The 19,066-nt window shown below is 37.8% G+C and overlaps 1 protein-coding gene across 5 annotated transcripts; it reads left to right on the top strand.

The window, feature by feature from the left end:
* The first annotated feature begins 4,505 nt into the window (after positions 1-4,505).
* LOC113081203 (butyrophilin subfamily 1 member A1-like) lies at positions 4,506-16,572 on the top strand. Of its 5 annotated transcripts, XM_026253280.1 has the most exons (9): positions 4,715-4,755; positions 5,040-5,115; positions 8,188-8,259; positions 10,459-10,806; positions 10,949-11,221; positions 11,431-11,547; positions 14,705-14,758; positions 14,935-14,961; positions 15,163-16,572. In XM_026253280.1, exons 4-9 carry the CDS (start codon positions 10,545-10,547, stop codon positions 15,711-15,713), a joined length of 1,284 nt encoding a protein of 427 aa, XP_026109065.1. In that variant the 5' UTR covers positions 4,715-4,755; positions 5,040-5,115; positions 8,188-8,259; positions 10,459-10,544; the 3' UTR covers positions 15,714-16,572. The 5 variants fall into 5 exon arrangements, with proteins under 5 accessions (XP_026109067.1, XP_026109064.1, XP_026109063.1 ...); XM_026253278.1 differs by lacking the exon at positions 8,188-8,259 and having other exon boundaries at positions 4,518-4,755; XM_026253279.1 differs by lacking the exons at positions 8,188-8,259; positions 14,935-14,961 and having other exon boundaries at positions 4,508-4,755.
* Positions 16,573-19,066: the final 2,494 nt, after the last annotated feature.

The following is a 19,066-nucleotide window of genomic DNA, read 5'->3' as shown; positions in this document are numbered from 1 at the left end:
GGCCTGCAGTGGGACTGTCGAGAGGACACTCTGTCCTTCAAGTGTCGAGAAGTTCAATACGACCCCCTTGGCTTTTTAGTACCTTACACCACCAGGGCAAAAGTTGTCATACAACACCTGTGGGACAAAAGGCGTGACTGGGATGACCCTGCTCTGCCAGATCACCTGCTAGCCGCGTGGAGAGAGTGGGAGGACGAGTTACCTCACCTACAGAGCATAGCACTTCCGAGGTGTAACACTGGCCAAGTGTTAGACTCTACTACCTGTGAGCGTGAGATCCACGTGTTCTGCGATGCCTCAGAGCAAGCCTATGGCTCTGTGGCATACCTCCGAACCAAGAATCCTCATGGAGTTGTCCAAGTAGCCTTTGTCACCGCAAGATCCAGAGTTGCTCCAAGAAAGCAGCAGTCAATCCCACGCCTGGAGTTATGTGCTGCTCTGACTGGAGCACAAATGGCTCAGATCCTCAAATCTGAACTCACACTGCCCATCCAGCGAGTGGAGCTCTGGTCGGACTCTACTACCATGCTTAAGTGGCTGCAGTCAGAGTCATGCAGATTCAAAGTGTTTGTTGGTACATGCGTGGCAGAGATTCAAGATCTCACTGAGGGCGAGATATGGAGATATGTGGACTCTGCACAGAACCCTGCCGACGACATAACGCGTGGCAAACCTCTCAACACATTGACACCAGACAGCCGCTGGGGTCAAGGCCCAACCTTCTTGTGGTGTGAACCACACAAATGGTCACAAAGTCCTCAGATTCAGGCAGAGGCAGATCAGAGTGACGAGCTCAAGAAACCTCAGTTCTGTGGCCTCACTACTACCACGCCAAGTCTGCTCCCAGATGCTAAGCAGTTCTCTTCCTTCAGAGACCTCCTGACCGCCACAACAAAGACTCTACATGGGGCGGCCCCAGGCAACGTCACAGCCTACAGGCAAGCCCAGCTGGCTCTGCTACAACAGGTCCAACAAGACAGTTTTCCTATTGATTATGCCCTGCTGCAGTCAGGGAAACCAGTCACCAAGAGCAGCAGACTTCTCAAGCTTGCACCAGAGTTCGACCACAGTGACAAGCTCATCCGTGTTGGCGGACGTCTGCGCCATAGTAACCAGCTGGAACAGGATACTGTTCACCCAGCGGTGTTGGATGCCAAACACCCAGTAACGCAGTTGCTCATCCAAGAGTATGATTACCGTCTGCACCATCCAGGCCCAGAGAGGGTTTTCTCAGAGATGCGGCGCAAGTATTGGCTACCAGGAGGGTGAGAGGCTATCCGTCGCTTTCAGCGCAAATGCCAAGAGTGTCAGAAATGGCGCAGAAAGCCACAAATCCCACAAATGGCAGACCTGCCTCCATCCAGAGTCCAACTTTTCAAGCCAGCATTTTATTCTACAGGAGTAGATTGCTTCGGGCCATACTCTGTAAAAATTTGAAGGAGGAGTAAAAAGCGCTGGGGAATAATCTTTAAATGCATGACCACCCGAGCCGTGCATATCGACAGATTTCAGCTGATTTCAGACCAGGGGACTAACTTCAGAGGTGGTGATCGAGAGCTCCGGGAAGCATTTGCCGACCTTGCTCCAGACATCAAAGCTCAACTTGCCTTTCAGCAAATCGACTGGACGTTTAATCCACCTAACGGCCCCCACTTTGGTGGCTGCTGGTAGCGCGAGATATGCTCTGTAAAACAAGCCCTGCAAGTAACCCTTGGAGCCCAGATTGTGACAGATGAGGTACTGAGAACCCTACTAGTGGAGATTGAAGGGATCCTCAACTCCAAACCATTAGGCTACACATCTGCAGACATCGCCGACCCCGATCCAATAACTCCCAACTCAATGCTCATTGGGCGGCCAGATGCCTCTCTCCCGCAGGTGGTGTATCCTGACTCCGAGCTCCTGAGTAGTAGGCGTTGGCGCCATAGCCAGCTGTTGGCTGACCACTTCTGGAAGCATTTTATCCGTTTCTATCTGCCCAGCCTCCAGGCCAGACAGAAGTGAAATGCTGAAAACCCAAACCTGCACATCGGCAAGACGGTCCTCATCATTGACCCACAGCTCCCTCGCTCACTGTGGCCAGTGGGTAAAGTGACCAGTGTCTTTCCTGGCCTCGACGGTAAAGTACGATCTGCTGAAGTGAATCTAGGAGACAGGGCGTACACCCGCCCTGTGGCTCGACTTATCCAGCTTCCAGAGTTGTCAGACTAACTAATCACTACCGGACGAATGGGTGCCTTTTCTTCTTCTGCAGATTACCTTCAGTAATCTGGGGGCGGCTGTAAAAAAGGGAAGATTACTTGCTTCACCTGGACTCTTAGCCAATCACAGGTTGACTCAGGATCGCTGCACGCTGGTAGGATTCTGTCCGAGACTTTTGCCAGTAGTGCACGCTAACTGCACGGACTTAAAACACGTTTTGATACAACTGCTTTATCCTGTGTGCGTCTTTACAAAACCACACACACACATCAATGTACATTTCAATCATGCAGTTGTAAATCCAATAAATACTTCCAATGAAGAAATCTTGCGTGATTCTGACCGATCACCCGCTGTGAGCTCTACCTAACGATCCACAAACTATCAAAATCAAAGAAGCCAGTCCTCTTCTAAACACAAATATTATGGCTGTGCATGCATGTCTACTGTTAATAAAGCAATTTAGCTATTAATGTCACCATTTTCTTATGAATAATAAAATGCAGCAGCTAGAGTTCTTACTAGAATCAGGAAGTATGACCGGATTAGCCCAGTTCTGTAAACACTGCACTGGCTCCCTATCAAACATCGTATAGATATTCAAATCTTCAATTATATTAATCTGTTTCTTTCTTATTCTGAGGTCACTGCAGTCATCCGGATCCAGTACGTATCCAGACCAGATGGTGGATCAGCACCTAGAGAGGACCTCTACATCCCTGAAAGACAGCCGAGACCGGGACAACTAGAGCCCCAGATACAGATCCCCTGTTAAGACTTTGTTTTTTCTCCATTCTGTCACTGATGGAGTTTTGGTTCCTTGTCGCCTCTGGGTTGCTTCGTTGTGGTCACTTAATTTACAGCGATATCATTGACATGATTGCAAATGATTCAACAGATACTATTTAAACTGAACCGAGCTGAAGGATGACATCACTGAATTCAATGATAAACTGCCTTTTAACTAAAAACTGAGTGTTTAATAATGTTCTTCTGCATTATTGACTGACACACTATTTTCCTATTTAATATTGTAACGTTGCTTTGCTTTGATCTGTATTATTAAAATCACTATATAAATAAAGGAGGCTTGACTTGACCATGTTGGAAGAGGAAAATGAGGAGAGATGCACATCCATCCTGGGTTTTACGGTGATTGGTGCAAGATGCTGGAGAAGTAACTCCGTATACCTCATCAGTTCTGATCTAAGAGTCTTGAAAATACCTCCGGATTGTTGTTAGTGATTCTAATTGATAATTTTGTCTGCTTGCCTACTGGATATGTTTTATACTGTTTACATTGTAAAGCACTGACTTTGACAACATACCAACCCAGTTACAAATTTAACAGCTACTTTATAATATATATATATATATATATATATATATAGATAGATAGATAGATAGATAGATAGATAGATAGATAGATAGATAGATAGATAGATAGATTTGTAGTATTCTTGAAATACTACAAATATAACCGCAAAATATGATTTTAAAAAAAGGTCTCTGAGACTTCTCTCTTTTCAGTCATTTGTGTGTATAGCCTATAATAAATATACAACATACACGTAGTAAGTGCCACTCTCATATATAAATAAATATAAATGTGTTTGTGTGCATATATTTAATTATTTCACACAAATAATGATACATGCATTCATGCATAAACATTCAGCTGGAAATTAGCGTTTAGCAAAATTATCTTTTTTCTTTGTTTATATTTGATCAACATTTTAAATCAAATAATATATAATACTGACCTTTATACTTATTTAAAAAAGTATTAAAAATAATCATAAATGTATATAATTATTTATTTGTCTTGTTGCAGCCGGCAGCCTCCTCCAATTTCCGGGTTTTAGCTTTTACTGTCTATGGTTTTAGGGACAGCTGCCATCCGGTTTTATCGGCAGCCACTTCCTGCTGCCAGTGACAACCACTTCCTGCTGACAGCTGCCGATTTTTCGCCCAGCACGCATAATTTAAATATAATTTGCAATTAATCATAAAATGGTTTACAGTGAATTCTAGTTATTTAATTATTTTTTGGAAAGTGCCTGCAGTCCATATTGATATGTCCATGGCTGGTCCATGCTCAAAAAATGCTCTGGGCATTGCATTTTTTATTTAATTAAAATATAATTGTCCTGTAAAAATCTATTGCTGCCCATCAAATTGATTTGAAAAATGAGACCATCTCCACAACAACCAATCATAAATATTTTAGTCAAAGATCAGATCGAAAGGCCACTTAAATAAAATAAAAACAAAAAAAGAATACTGAATACTTGTCTACAAACAGAGTAATTTCAGCATTTGGATTGGCTATAGCTTTGTGGAGGGCGGAGTTATTATCTACAGATTGTTTCAGAAGGTGAAAGTGAAACTGAAGCAGAATGTTCACCTTTCGATTTCTACCAACTCGAACTGAGACAGGATGTTCTTCTTTCGATCTTTACAAACTCCATTTTAAAATTTTGTTGATATTATATGGTCCCATCAATTGATTATTTAGACAGTTTTGTGAACGTGGTCAGTGTTCAGTTAAAGGTAAGTTATGAACCAACCAGAAAACACATTTACTTGAACAAGTGTGTCTAGCATGAATGTGACTTGAGATGCGTTTAATCGGTTAGTTAGGCCTTTAAGTGATAGCTATACAAATCGTTTATAAATTAAAAACCCAGTTGATTGTACATATGTATGTAAATATTGCATTTGACACATATTTGTAGGCTAAAAGTGATGTATTGAGAGGCAAAGCACATGTACGTTAACACAACAATCTTTATTTGTCTGTTTACTATGTTTTATTTTCATATTTTTCATTTTAGCATTCGTGTTCCTCAGAAATGAAGTTGTTTTGTTTGATTCTGCTGATTATTAATGGAATTACAGTTTCAAGATCAGGTAATTTTTCACTCGAATGTTAAGAGCTGAAGTGTGTGTTCATGTCTATTCATTGTCTAGGTGAGCTACAGTTTATTTATAATTATAGTTTATATGATAATGACAATCTCACTGTAAATTATGCCATTTACATGGCTACTGGCTAATCGAATGAAAATTTATTTTTTGATCTGAGATGATATTATGTTTTAAGTTACTTGTACTGTAGATACCAAGAGACAGAACATTAACCCAGCTATGTAGGAAACTGTAGATTTTCTTGATGAGTGGTCAGGTATATGGTGTTGACATGGAGAGTGGTCATTATTCAGAAATATTGACAAATTAAAATCAAATGTACAAGGAACCCAGGGATCAACGCTAAGGATTTTTTCCACTGTCAAAATTTTCACTGGCCCTGACACAAAAAATAAAATCTTTGCTGTTATCATGGTTTTTGATTTGTTATCTTGTATTATAATAAATAAGCTTATATAATGACCCTTGTATGTTAGATCCCGATTAAATGTTACAATTTTCTATTTCAATTTCAATACCACAGCAAAAATCACTAGCCAAAAATAGACATAAATATAAAGTTTCAACATTATTAAAGACAAGTGACAGACACTAAATAAGAACAAATTAATACATTACAAGTAATAGCACATTTAAATGTAGGCCTTTAGCACAAAAACTATTCTTTGGGTTTTTATGTTTGTAGATATTCAGGTACAGAAATTGAAAAATCCCATACAAAAATAACATTTGCATGTTCTTCAATCTGTTTTGCATCTTGATTTGTCATAACCATTTGAAAATTAGAGGCAACCACTGCATTTTAATCATGAATTGATATAAAAGTGCAATGTTTTATTTGATCACTCAGTAATATAATATAGCAGAAATATAGCGTTTTCTTGGTTACTGATGTAAACCCAGCAGTGCTTATGGAACAGTAATATGGCGTTTCCTTGGAAAATGAAATCATATGGAGACAAAATGAAAAGTAAATGCATTTTCTGAAAACAGTCAGCTCCATTCCCCTCAGAAACACAGTCATATAAATATTTGGGTTTTCTTCCTTTATTTTGCGTATCCTGAACAGTGATCTTGCTCTGACTGCTACAGTATTTTCTCTTATTTGTGTCCTTCTTCAGCATCTCTGGCCTCTATTCATGTACATTTACAGACTAAGTATAATAATAACAAAATTGTCCATACAAATGGCCATTGGGAAAATGTTTGCAGGACAGTTTGTGTGCAAGCACGGATCAGAAGACTGAAATTAAACAAAAAATGTCCAGTGCATCTGTACTCCACTGTATAAAAGAAATATAGATTAATCATTGTTAAAACTGCAAAGTTACTTGCAAAGAGGGGTATTTTGACATAGTTTTGTATGTATTTGCCCATTCAGGTGGCTCGCATGTGTCAGAGATGCAGCTGTGTGCAGGCGCTGTTCACACAGAACACAACTAATTGTGGAACTACCCACTTTTCGGCATTTTCAAACCGCTGGAACTGGATGCGATTTTAGTACTGGACTGCCTTTTTCGAGAACCAAATTAGCTCCTATATCGGAGCAGGTCTAACCTAGTCTCGCATAGTCAAGACCTTCAGACTGCGGCTGAAGATCTGGAATCTATGGCAGCTTTCTTTAGCTAAGGCACACCTATAAGGACGTTTGACCGACATGTAAAACAACCAATCACAGTTTGTTTTGTCCAGCGTCACGATTTGGGGCGCCACAATAGAGCATCACAATTTCTGCATTGACATTTGGGGTATAAGCCATAAAAACGTAACCATACATGGTAGACTTAAAACCAGCTACGGCTGTACTAAGTGATAGTATATGCTCATATAAATGCCAAAGGTTCATGGGGCACTATTGTTTTGATATAAATGCCTTTTATTCTCGATGTCTTGGCTAAGTACTTCATTACCCACAATCCTGAACAATCCCACAATCCCACAGTGATGCATCTGATTAGTGGAGCTCGTGTAAATGTCTGGTTAAACCCCGCAAAGGTCCGTGAAGACTGAAGATCATTAATAAAAAATAAAATAAAATAAAAACCTGTGTTGTGTTTTTGCACGCTAGACTTATCAGTGCAATCATGATCTCCATGGCTGCCATGAGAGTTTTGCAGGGAGGTTGGTTGGTAACGTTAGTTAGCATTATCGTCAACTTTAGCCAAATCAATATTTAGCCTAGACATACCTTTTTGTGCATTTACTGAACATTTGTGTAATGGAAACGATATGTGTTGATGACTGAGCGGTGATTGCAGTCAGGTACAAAGCACTGCACCATGTTGCTGACGTTATCGTTAACCACTTTCACACACGCACACAATATAAAATACACGATACATATATAAAACACTATTTATTTACACAATGAATACTGAAAGAACTGCTATTACTGCACATTCACTATATAAAATAACATTCACTGGAGGAAAATGTTCGCGAGGTCGGCCGTCATCAGTAGTCGCTCAAAGGGCTCGTTCTCGGTTGTGGCTGGTGGTTTATGGGATGAGTAGCTCCTGCTCTCAAAATAAAAATATGTACACAGTCTTGTACCTTTGACTTTTTTGGATTTTCTCTTAATTTTTTCACTCAAAATGATTAGTTATATGCTTATGAGTTCAGCCGTAGTGGGTTATCCTCACACATGCTCTAAAACTCTTTAGATAAGGATTTTTCCGTAAGTCAATGGGAGAAATGAATGGGAAATTTACTTCCGGCATCAAAGCTCTCTCGGGCTGTGGGCGGGACTGTGATGCTCTATAACAGAACGGTGTGCAAAAATCTCTTAAATATTTTAAAGATTCTATGCAGCAAACATTAAATATTTGAGATACTTTTATATATCCAGCGTTTAGATGATCATGATGTACAGATGGAAACACGATGGCTTTCTTCAATCTTGAGGGGGTCTGGTGCCACAGCATTTTTGTTTCCAGGCAGAACGTTAAAGAACGTGAAACACACGTCTCCCGGAAATCCTGTAGAATTCAACCAATCTAATGAAGACTTTGACACTTCTGAAGAGTTTTCTCTTTTGTGTCCTATATGCATCAGATGTTTAGCCAACGGTCCGTGGGTGTGAAGTCTGAGGCTAAGACTAGCAGCAAAACTCGTACTAACCATGACGTAAGTATACATTGATTGGCCAGATGCATTCGATAACGCCTCCACCCGCCATGATTTAAAACACTGTGTAACATACTGTAAACATTGTGTCAACTTATTTTACAAGTATGATAAACAGCGATAAATGTACGGATGCTGGAGTGCAGGCACTTGTAGCAAATGTAGCACTGTCAGTTATCTTTGGCGATTCTCAGTCCTCCTTTCCGTTCTTTCTATTGCTTTATGTATACGTCGGCATTCAATATCCATTATTGTGAAACCCGCGAGATGCAACAAAAACACCGCTTCAATCCAGGCGGCAAGGAAGTCGACCGGAAGTTGAAGTCGGCTGCCAGCTGCCATCTTGTAGCAGAACTTCACTTGTGTTAGCATTCCCATTGACTCCCATTCATTTTGGCGTCACTTTGACAGCGAATAACTTTACATCTGAGGCATTTAAAGACTCCGTTTGTCCATTATTTATTTCTAAAGATACACAACAATATATAAAGGGCTCCATTACCTTCTATGTTACATTATGGCCCCATCGAAACAGTTTTTGTAAAAAATAGGCTAACGATTGCGTCATAACCACTCGTCTCTCTGTCGCATTACTGTACAGACAGGAGGAGAAGCTCGCAGGCAATTAACTTAATACGGCGTACTGGCGTTACATTTTAAAATACTATACAAAATAATTAATCAGAATACTTACTCCTGCTCACTCACGACAAAGAACTCCCCGCTCAAGCTCACCGTCTCTGCAAGATTAACGATGGCAGTTTGCACGCACAGCTACTAGAAGATTTACATCTGTCAGACAGGTTGCTGACGTCATCAAGCTTCGTTTGAGTCTGCGCGTCAGAAACAGAAGTGCTAAAAATAGCTAAAAACGGGCTTCACTTGTCTCAATTGAGTTCCAATGGGGTCGCTGTGTCCATTTCTTTTACTGTCTATGCTTCGATCACAGCGTCCTCCATCCTCCAATTTTAACGTTGTTTTTCTTACGCTTCACACTGTCGACCGGCTTATGTCACTTCCTAGTAACACTGTCGGTGCGAATGCAACCCTTTAAACGGTACTGGGAACTAGTTTGTGCAAAACTGTATCAGTACTTTATTACTGTACATTTAGTTCTGGAAATAAAGCAGTGCGAAAGGCCCTATTGTCGAGCCCTGGAACCATTTAATCATATTTAAGTATTGCAAACAGGCTGTGTTTTGAAGCAGAGATTAAATAGATCATCATAATGTGGTGGATAAAGGCTCAGATCAAATGTGATGTGCGAGGAGAAGGACCAGGGCTGGCCCAGTGTCACGGTTCATGAACTCGCTGTCTCTTTCTCTTGTCTGTGTTTGTGTTGATGTGGGTGGAGTCGCTGCTGATCACTGGGCTGATCAGCTCTGCAATCAGGGCTAATAAGTACTCCAGCTGCAGAGGATCTGCGCTGACTATTATAGTCTCTCTGTTTTCACCTTGTCTCTTGTCAGTTCATTGTTTGGATGTTCCTGTCTGTCCAGTTTCCTTGCTGCCTGTTCGTTTGTTCCTGCACGTCTGCCTTCATGTCATCTTCGTCTCTTGGGTTATCACCGCCGTCTACTTCCGGATTGTCGTTTGTCTTCACTCACCTCACGGGATTGTCATGCCAGACTAGGCTGTACAACAGCATCCCTGTGTCACTGAGTGTTGTCTTCCCTGGACTTTGTTTGCATCATCATCATCATCCCTGTTCCACATTTATTAATAAACTCTCTTTACTTGCATTTGAATCCATCTCATCATTTCATCACATACAGGCTCTGTTGGTGCTTTAGGCGGGATATTAGCTTACCCATACCTTTCATTTTCAACACCTTTTTGTGTAAACTACTTGACTGTAGTGTACGAGCTAAGTGATTGCAGTAATTCATTGCAGAGCTGCCTGGAATTACGTTTACCGTGCGTTTCCCAGAAAATAACTGCACATCCTTAGAACGTTCTCAGTCAATCAGATTCAAGCATTCAACGGCCCCATAGTATAAGCATAATTAATGTGTTATGATGATGTATTATAATTACGTCACGAAGCAGAAAGTGTTTAAATTAGTCCAATATGACATGTTGTCAAATCTTATGATTTTTTGTTGATGTCAATTTTATGATATTCCCTTTTGAAGTTTAACAATTCAGCTGAAAGTAGGTTCGCTTTTAATTAGACCTGCTTTCTTTCTCTTGTAACAGAGCAGTATGAAGTAGTTGGTCCTTCAGATCCTGTTCTTGCTGTAGCTGGTGAAGATGTGATTCTGTCCTGTTCAGTCAAACCTCTCATGAGTGTTGTGGACATGAGAGTGGAGTGGTCTAGACCTGATCTGAGAGGTTCACTAGTGCATCTCTATGAGGAACATGAAGACAAAAACACAGATCAGAGTCAGTACAGAGGGAGAACAAAACTGAATCTTCAAGAACTACATAGAGGAAATGCATCACTCAAACTTTCATCTGTCCAAGTCTCTGATGAAGGACGTTATATGTGTTTTATTCAGTCCAAATTCTGGTTTGATGACACCACTGTTGATGTTAAAGTTGAAGGTGAAACCAGTGAAAGCTATCATTTAATGAATTTAGTAATGATTTTCATGTTGTGTTTGTTGAGATATGTTTTGTATGTTGATATATATATACATAATAGACACAAAAAGTTTATTTACTAAATGTTCTTCTTGTTTACTAGCTGTAGGAAGTCCTCCAGTGATCACTGTTGATGGGTTTGATGATTCAGGAGGGCTTCGTCTACAATGTGAATCTGAAGGTTGGTATCCTGAACCTGTTCTTGAGTGGCTGGACAGTGAAGGAGTCCGTTTGAGTTCAGAAACAACAGATACACACAGAGGAACAGACAGATTCAGTGTGAAACACACCATCACTGTACATCACAGAGACGACAAGATTCACTGCAGAGTCAAACTGAGACATCACATGCTGGAGACACTGATAATTGGCTCAAGTAAGTACTAGGTTTGATTGTTCATTTTATTTTTCTCATATTTGAATATATAATTTTTTAATAATGTGCTTGTGAGTTGAATTAGGTGTTTAATTAAGCATAAAGTGTGCAGTATCAAAGGGTCACCTTTTCATAGTTAGTATTTTTAATCAAACAGTAACACTGTTTTACTAGACACAATGTGATCAAGTCACTGTTTTATTTTACAGGTAATATGTTTAATTCTTGGAAGAATCCAATCAACCTGATTTCAGTTATAGTGGTGGTCATTGTGATTGCTGGAATTGCTGGATTACTGATCGCTGTGTTTTTTCATAAAAATAGGGGTAAGATTCATCCGTCAGGATTACGGTTGGGTATCGTTTGAATTTTCTCAATTCCGATTCAGATTGTGCTTATCGATTCCCAGTTTTGATTCCAATGTCATAAAAAGTCAAACATTTAGATATCAAACATATTTATTCTGTCTCTAAAAATATTAGACAACTTAACAAAATATCATGGAATTTATGAATGAATGATTCAATTAACCTTTTCACACATACAAACTTTACTGGAAAATTCTCTGTAAATTGTCGTAAAGAGATAATATGTGAACTGGCACTTTAAAAAAAAAAATACCTGTAAATACATTCTGACAATTGACAGAATTCTTGTTTGCGTGAATGCAGTGTGAAGATTACAAGTATGAGTATGTACGAGTTCAGAACGTACTGGCGTAGACATCTACTCCGGGCCAATCATAACATTCTGACACAGATGACGGATTTACTCCTTGCTGTGTTTGAAGTCGTGTGATACGATGTCTCTGGGCCCAAAGAAGCTGCATGAATATGAATCTTTGACACAAAAATGAAAACTTCGACGAAATCACTGATTTACTCCTCCATGTTAACAAACACAACACCGGGATGCGCAGTCATTTGGAGGTTATTTCTGTTTTAATTCATCTGTTTAAATTCATGACAGAATTTACTGTTAATTTGAAAATGATGTGTGAATGGTGCTTTACCAGAAAAGAGATTGACACCATTGCCTGTGTGAACAGCGCAATTTTGAACTGACCGGTTGTTCCAGTAATTTTAAGGCAATTTGGTATTACTGTGTGAAAGGTGCTAATGACTCACTCATTACTGGATGAATCAGTGTTTTTGAATGAATCTCTTGAATGAATGATTTAAAGACAAATACATTTTTAACAGCCCCTTTTTACCATCTAAAAAAAGATGTCCACATAGGAATTGAAACACAATTTAAGTAAAACACAATTTAAGATATTTTGCATTAAAACTTGGAGGCTTGAGACTGTCCCATTGACTGTCAAGGTCCAGAAAAGTATGGAAGACATTGTCAGAATAGTACATCTATATTTATGCTTTGATTTGAAAGAAAACAACGTGTCCTTGTGGTCCACGGCTGACACAGAAGACCATAGGCAGTTTGACTGATGTGGAGAGACAGAGGAGACTGTTGACAAAGGAATTATTGAATAAAGTTGTATATTTTTGTTATCTTCACTTACAAACAGTATTCTAGTTGCTTTATAATGTTACGGTTGAACCACTGATGGCAAATAGACTATTCTGATGACATCTTTCATACTTTTCTGGGATTTGACAGTGTATATTCTATTTGGCAGTTTATGGATGGTTACAAGCCTCCCGTTTTCATCCAAAATATCTTAAATTGTGTTCCAAAGACGAACAAAGCTTTTATGGGTTTGGAACGACACGGGGGTAGATGATTAATGACAAAATTTTCATCTTGTGGTGGAGTTAGAGTTATAGTGAAGTTCTGGGATTAGAACTCAAACTTCATCAAACTTCTCTAAACACTTTCTCTCAGGGGAATCCCTGCTGCCATTTTGAAGTGTGTTCCACTTCGTAAAATGGATGAGGAAAATTTATATGGACAGACCCACACCCCTCAATTTTGACTGAGGATGTGAGTTACTTCATATGTAGTCTACTGGCTGCTCCATAGTCCACGATGCAACATGATTCTGACATCACAGCAGGTCATATTTAATTTATCCCTACCTCAAATGTCTCTATGAAATGTGTGTGTACAGGGTGCGATTTGCCGGGGGGGATGCGTGGGATTTCCCCCTTTCTGGTCAATGTATCCCTGCCTCTGCTTATTTATTTTTATTCCCGGTGGGGATAAATTTCCCCCCCCCCCCTCCCCTCCCCTCAAAGTGATCAGTGCTACTACACTAGTGGCGAGACGGATCACAAAACTTATCACGGATCCGTGGTTTGATTAAAGTTAATTTTATTTTAAAATGCGCTACTATGGCTGGCTCTCTGTATTCGCTAGATTTAGCAACTATTTTTTCAAAAAAAGCGACTCGCGACAAATCTAGCGACTTTTTGGACAATCATGTTTCAGTCTCTGAGACTCTCTGGTGCTGCCACACGAGGGCTCCCAGTGTGAGCCTCTCTCTCTGTATCTGCTGTGTTCAGTGAGGGCAGAGAGGAACAGCACTTTCAGGTAAAAAAAAAAAAAAAATTATATATATATATATATATATATATATATATATATATATATATATATATATATATATATATATTGCTTCTGACTCTATTTTACAAGCAAGTATAGCCGACATCAGTCACAACACAATCTGACTTTATCGTATGTGTATTTGCTTTCATTAGTGCAGATTAATGTTTGAGAGCTGGTTATGTAGTCTTATGTAGTCAACAGAAACATTAAAATATAGTAATAAAAACAGTTTTATTGAGAATTGAATTAAATGTCTAATTTAAATTGCAGTATGTGAGCATAGGGAGGCAATACAATACGACGCACTTACTTCATAAATATGCTAAATCTAGTTCATGTTCTCATTATTTATTTTGAATTAAAATGTTAAATGAATTTTAAATGACGTACATCTGAGTCAACGAGACAGAGTGAAGTTAGCAAGAGAAGGGCATAAAAACGTACTGGAACACAGCCATTGTGTTGTCAGTGTCCCTTTCATGTGACCCAATTTTCCCTGTGTGTCTGAGTTTTGAATTAAAGACTGTTCTTTGGATTATTCATCTTTGTGCACTACTTATATTACAACTACTCATGATATCATCGGTTTTTTCATAGTTAATACATGAAATGTAAATACATTATATTTTAATATGTTTATTATAAATGTGCTTATAAAGTTTTCCATTGTGACAACTTACCCCCTACAACACTTTATTTGCAGTAATGACTTAAGTTTTGTACAGACAAAAATAAATAAATAAATAAATGTGTGACAACCTGTCCCAGTCTGCCCTCTAAAGATAAAATTTCATGTTACAGGTGCCAGGCAAAATGTACCTTAAAATATATATGAATTAATATAATTATATAAATATATGCACATAATCTTGCAACCTAAACTTGAGATTTATCGAAATTTATGGTCTTTTATAGTTCAAGAAACAACATTATTTCTTTCATAATGTGTTTTTCTCTCTTCTGTTTATTTAGAACTTTCAAGAGACTTTCATTTTTTACAGAGTCAGAAGAGCCATATACAAGATGGTAAATGTTTATTATTTACATTATTAACTTGTATTTACAATATATTTTTTATCTACAAAATATTACATTTGTTTTTTTATCTTACAGAAATTACTTTCTAGCTTAATATGTGGTATCTAAAATTATTAATATAAAATAAATATTTTATGACCCCATGCTTTCATATCTGTGTTTAGTGATCACGTATTTAAGAAAACATAAAGGTAAGTAAAAAGTGTAATTTAATCATTTTTCTCTAAAATTAATCTCTGAGCTCATGTAATTTCAGATATTTTTACAGAAACAGTAAAACATTTTTAAAGCATATTTTAAGTATATAAAAACAATTTCAGATGTAAGAGATTTATACCTAATGTCACCTTTATCTAAAGATTGAGTATGTGATCTGCTAATTTATTTTTTAGTGAATGTGATTCTGGATGCTGATACGGCTCATCCACATCTCATCATGTCCAGTGATGGGAAACATGTGAGATATGAAGAGATACAACTGGAAAGAGTGGATTGGGAAGAGGAACAAAATGACAAGTTTGATAAATATCTTGCTATCCTTGGGAAGGAGGGTTTTTCTACAGGGTGTTTTTACTACGAGGTGCAAGTGAAGGGACAAACTGTGTGGGATTTAGGAGTGGCCAGAGAATCCACCGAGAAAAAAGGGTCCATCGATATGAATATTCTCAGTGGATACTGGACTACGTGTCTGAGATATGTAAATTACTTGCATCTGTCTTATGACTCCTCAGAAGTACTTTTTCCTCTGAAAACTAAACCCCAGAGGGTTGGTGTGTTTGTGGATTATGAGAAGGGTCAGGTTTCCTTTTATGATGTGGACTCCAGCTCTCATATCTACTCTTACACTGATCAGTCTTTTAATGAGAAAATATATCCCTTTCTTAGTTTAGGGTATAAGAGTAATGAAAACTCTACAGCACTGGTTATCTGTGATGATTACTGATCAGTGAAAGAATTTACATGAACAATTGAAAAAAAGTGTAACAGCAATTAAAACTAAATATTGTTTACAGTACCAGGCACAAATTTGGACAAACAAAGGTATTTTAATGGTTTACATAATATTAAAAAAAAATATTTGTCTTGCTGTACTGTATGTATGTGTAATGTACATTTTTATCTATTTTTTCTGTCTAAAAGTGGCAAAAAATAAATAACAAATAAAGCAAAAACAAACAAGCAATCAGAAATCATAGAGGTATCCTAGATTTGTCCCTTTTATTTTAAAATGTACCAGCTGCCACGGCACTTTTTTTTCAACGTTTTGAGCTGGAATTTTGTTATTCCGTATTTAGTGGAATATGGTGGATTATTTTTTTTTTATTACTGTTGTACTGCCAAGCCCCTGAAATACTGAAATTGAATTGTTCCAATTAATTTACATAATTTAATAACATAACTGAGCGGTAGACCTGGGACCAATTAATTTGATCTATTTTAGTAAAAGTAGCAATGTTAAGTGTCACTTATCTAGCATGTTAATATGATACAATATAAAAGATATTACTTGTTTGGCACTGTAACAGATATTTTTCATTTGTTTCACTTGAACAAGCCTCTCAAAAGAGGGGTTGCACTTGAAAAAAACCACATAAATTATTTTCGGCTGATGTCACCTAGGTTGTAAAGGCATGGAAAATAATGTTAATCAGTAGCTAAATAACATTGTTTTAGGCTACTGTTGTAGGTGCAGTAATTCAATATTAAACTGATAATGGCAATAATAGCAAGTAAGTCTAATAATAGATTTGAAAACAACGCTTTAAAATTTGGATGTACTCTGGTCAAAAATCCTCAATAAAATGGGAAAAAAGCTTGTATTGTTTATTTCCACCATCTAAACCCAGGGTACTCAACAGAGAGCCTGTCTGCATTCATTTTGTAACCTGTTTTATGCAGAAAATTAATAAATTTAAATCAGGCAAGTCTTAGATATGTGTTAAACTGCATTTCTAAATCTGTAAAATTGCAAATATTGTCTTAAAGTCTTATGATGAAAAAAGTAATTTGTGGCCCTTTGCATTATATGTGGTTTAAATGCGACACGCTTGGCCTCTGAACTTGAGGACCCCTGGTCTAATCAATCCCTGGATCAAATTGAATCCTATCCTGCTTTATTTTTCTCATGGAATATATAATGCATCACTTACAATTACGTCATATGAGAGTATGAGCGTGCCATTTCATGTCAGCTTTGATTTTAATTATGGTGCACTTGCATCTTGAGTGGTAAAAGGTAATTTAATTAGTTCAAATGTGAAAAAAATTACAGTTAACTGTACTCAAATCTAAAGAGATTACAATACAATAATCTAGGTATCATATATGTACCCAGCCAGTCAAATGTACAGACTCATGTGAATATTAGAATAGATTAGACCATAGCCTTGACTCTGCCTGCTTGTCTTTTGATGTGCAATAATAAAGGGTAAATTATTGTATGGGATATTAGCACAAGGAAGTAGATTGTAATTTTTTTAACATTGAGCTTTGTGAGTAACTTAATCTGCACTGATACTACATGCATTTTATGATCGTCTAATGAGTTAAAAATTGAAGTTTTACATTTTGATAGCAGTTTAGTGTATTTGCTTTTCCCTTACATAATGGCTTTATGATGGGTGACCTGTAATAGTTTAAAAGGGTTTGTTTGCTCATAGATTTGCTATTGATTTAAAGACGGAGTCTTTAAACGCCTCAGATGTAAAGTTATTCGCTGTCAAAGTGACGCCAAAATGAATGGGAGTCAATGGGAATGCTAACGCAAGTTAAGTTCTGCTAAAAGATGGCAGCCCCCGCCCGACTTCAACTTCCGGTCGAGTTCCTTGCCCCCTGGTATGTACACATTTTAGTTATTGTGATTTTTGGGAAGAAAAAGTTTTTTTTCATACACTGATTTTCAGTTAACATATATTATATGTGTTAAATGTAAAAGGGAAGCAGAAACTGTCATGTGTAAAGAACTGTCTATTGCCGAATGAGATCGGGACTTTTATTTTGAAAATGAGGACTCCTATAGAGGAGCGGTGTTGCGCCAGCGCCCTCACAATTGCTGGAGATTATTTGCAACACGGACACGTTTGCTCCTGTCTCCTCATTTTTTCCTGTGTTTACAGGTATGACTTTCACAATAACCAAACATCATCCACACGAGTTATTTAATTCCTATGTGTATGTCCATGTAGCGAATATATTGTTTATAAGTGTCACGGTTTTTTGAAGACATTGAATATGTGTGAAATGTATTCATGTGATTTGTTCGTGAAATGCATTTAATTTGATTCGTACAGGCTCCATTTACCAGGTTATGATATTCATTATTTTTTATTCATGTTATATTTGTGTTTGTGTTAATCAGAGTTCATGTGTGACATAAATATTAACGCACTTCTCCAGACACTTTCAAACAGACTTTCCAGTGAAAACGATTGTAATGCAATTCTATTTCCTGTCAATATAGAAGGAAAAATGAATGTTAATGTAACATGATGGCAGATCTGTTCATAAGATCAGTAACTAGAACGTTAAAGATGTATGGTTTACATATATTTCTCAGGTTCTTAGGCCTTACATGTTCAGTCATGTGTTGACTTTATGCTCATCAGATACATTGTGACTTTTCTGAGTAGATTTAAAAGAGCAAAGTGGAAAGCTCAAATGTATGTTTTTTGTTTTTGTTGTGGGAAAAAAATTGAAAGATAAACTGAGCATTGTTTTGATGAAAAAAAGAATGACATTTGTGCATTAATGAGAATAGAAAGAATGATACTTTATTGAATAACAATGTAAAAACATACATTTAATAAACAATTGCTGGAGATTATGTGCAACACAGACACGTTTGCTCCCATTTCCTCAATTTTTCCTGTGTTTACAGGGACTTTCTAATCTGCCATCACGGCCTTCTGTACGGGGTGTGTAACATATATTCCTTCTGAATGTGAACTGCTCTTCATTTAAAAATGTACAGGATGAATATTGTCATTTTCCTCCGAGGTGCCATTTTTATTCTGTGCTGATTTTGATGCTGTTCAGTTGATGTGTTTTTGGTGACACCAAGCATAGCAATCCATGTATTTCTAATATCAGAATCAGAATCAGAATGAGCTTTTTTGCCAGGTATGTTTACACATACGAGGAATTTGTTTTCGTGACAGAATCTCTGTGAGTTCATCCAGATCGGTGGCAGCAGCTTCAAAAACACTCCAATCAGTGAGGTCAAAACAAGATTGTAAATCCTGCTCTGCTTCATTAGTCCATCTTTTTACAGTCCTTAGTACAGGTTTAGCTGATTTT

This window comes from Carassius auratus, unplaced genomic scaffold (assembly GCF_003368295.1).
Source record: "Carassius auratus strain Wakin unplaced genomic scaffold, ASM336829v1 scaf_tig00033349, whole genome shotgun sequence".
Taxonomy (NCBI): Eukaryota; Metazoa; Chordata; class Actinopteri; order Cypriniformes; family Cyprinidae; genus Carassius; species Carassius auratus.
Note: the sequence above shows the minus strand (reverse complement) of the source record. Positions and strands in the feature narration are given on the sequence as shown.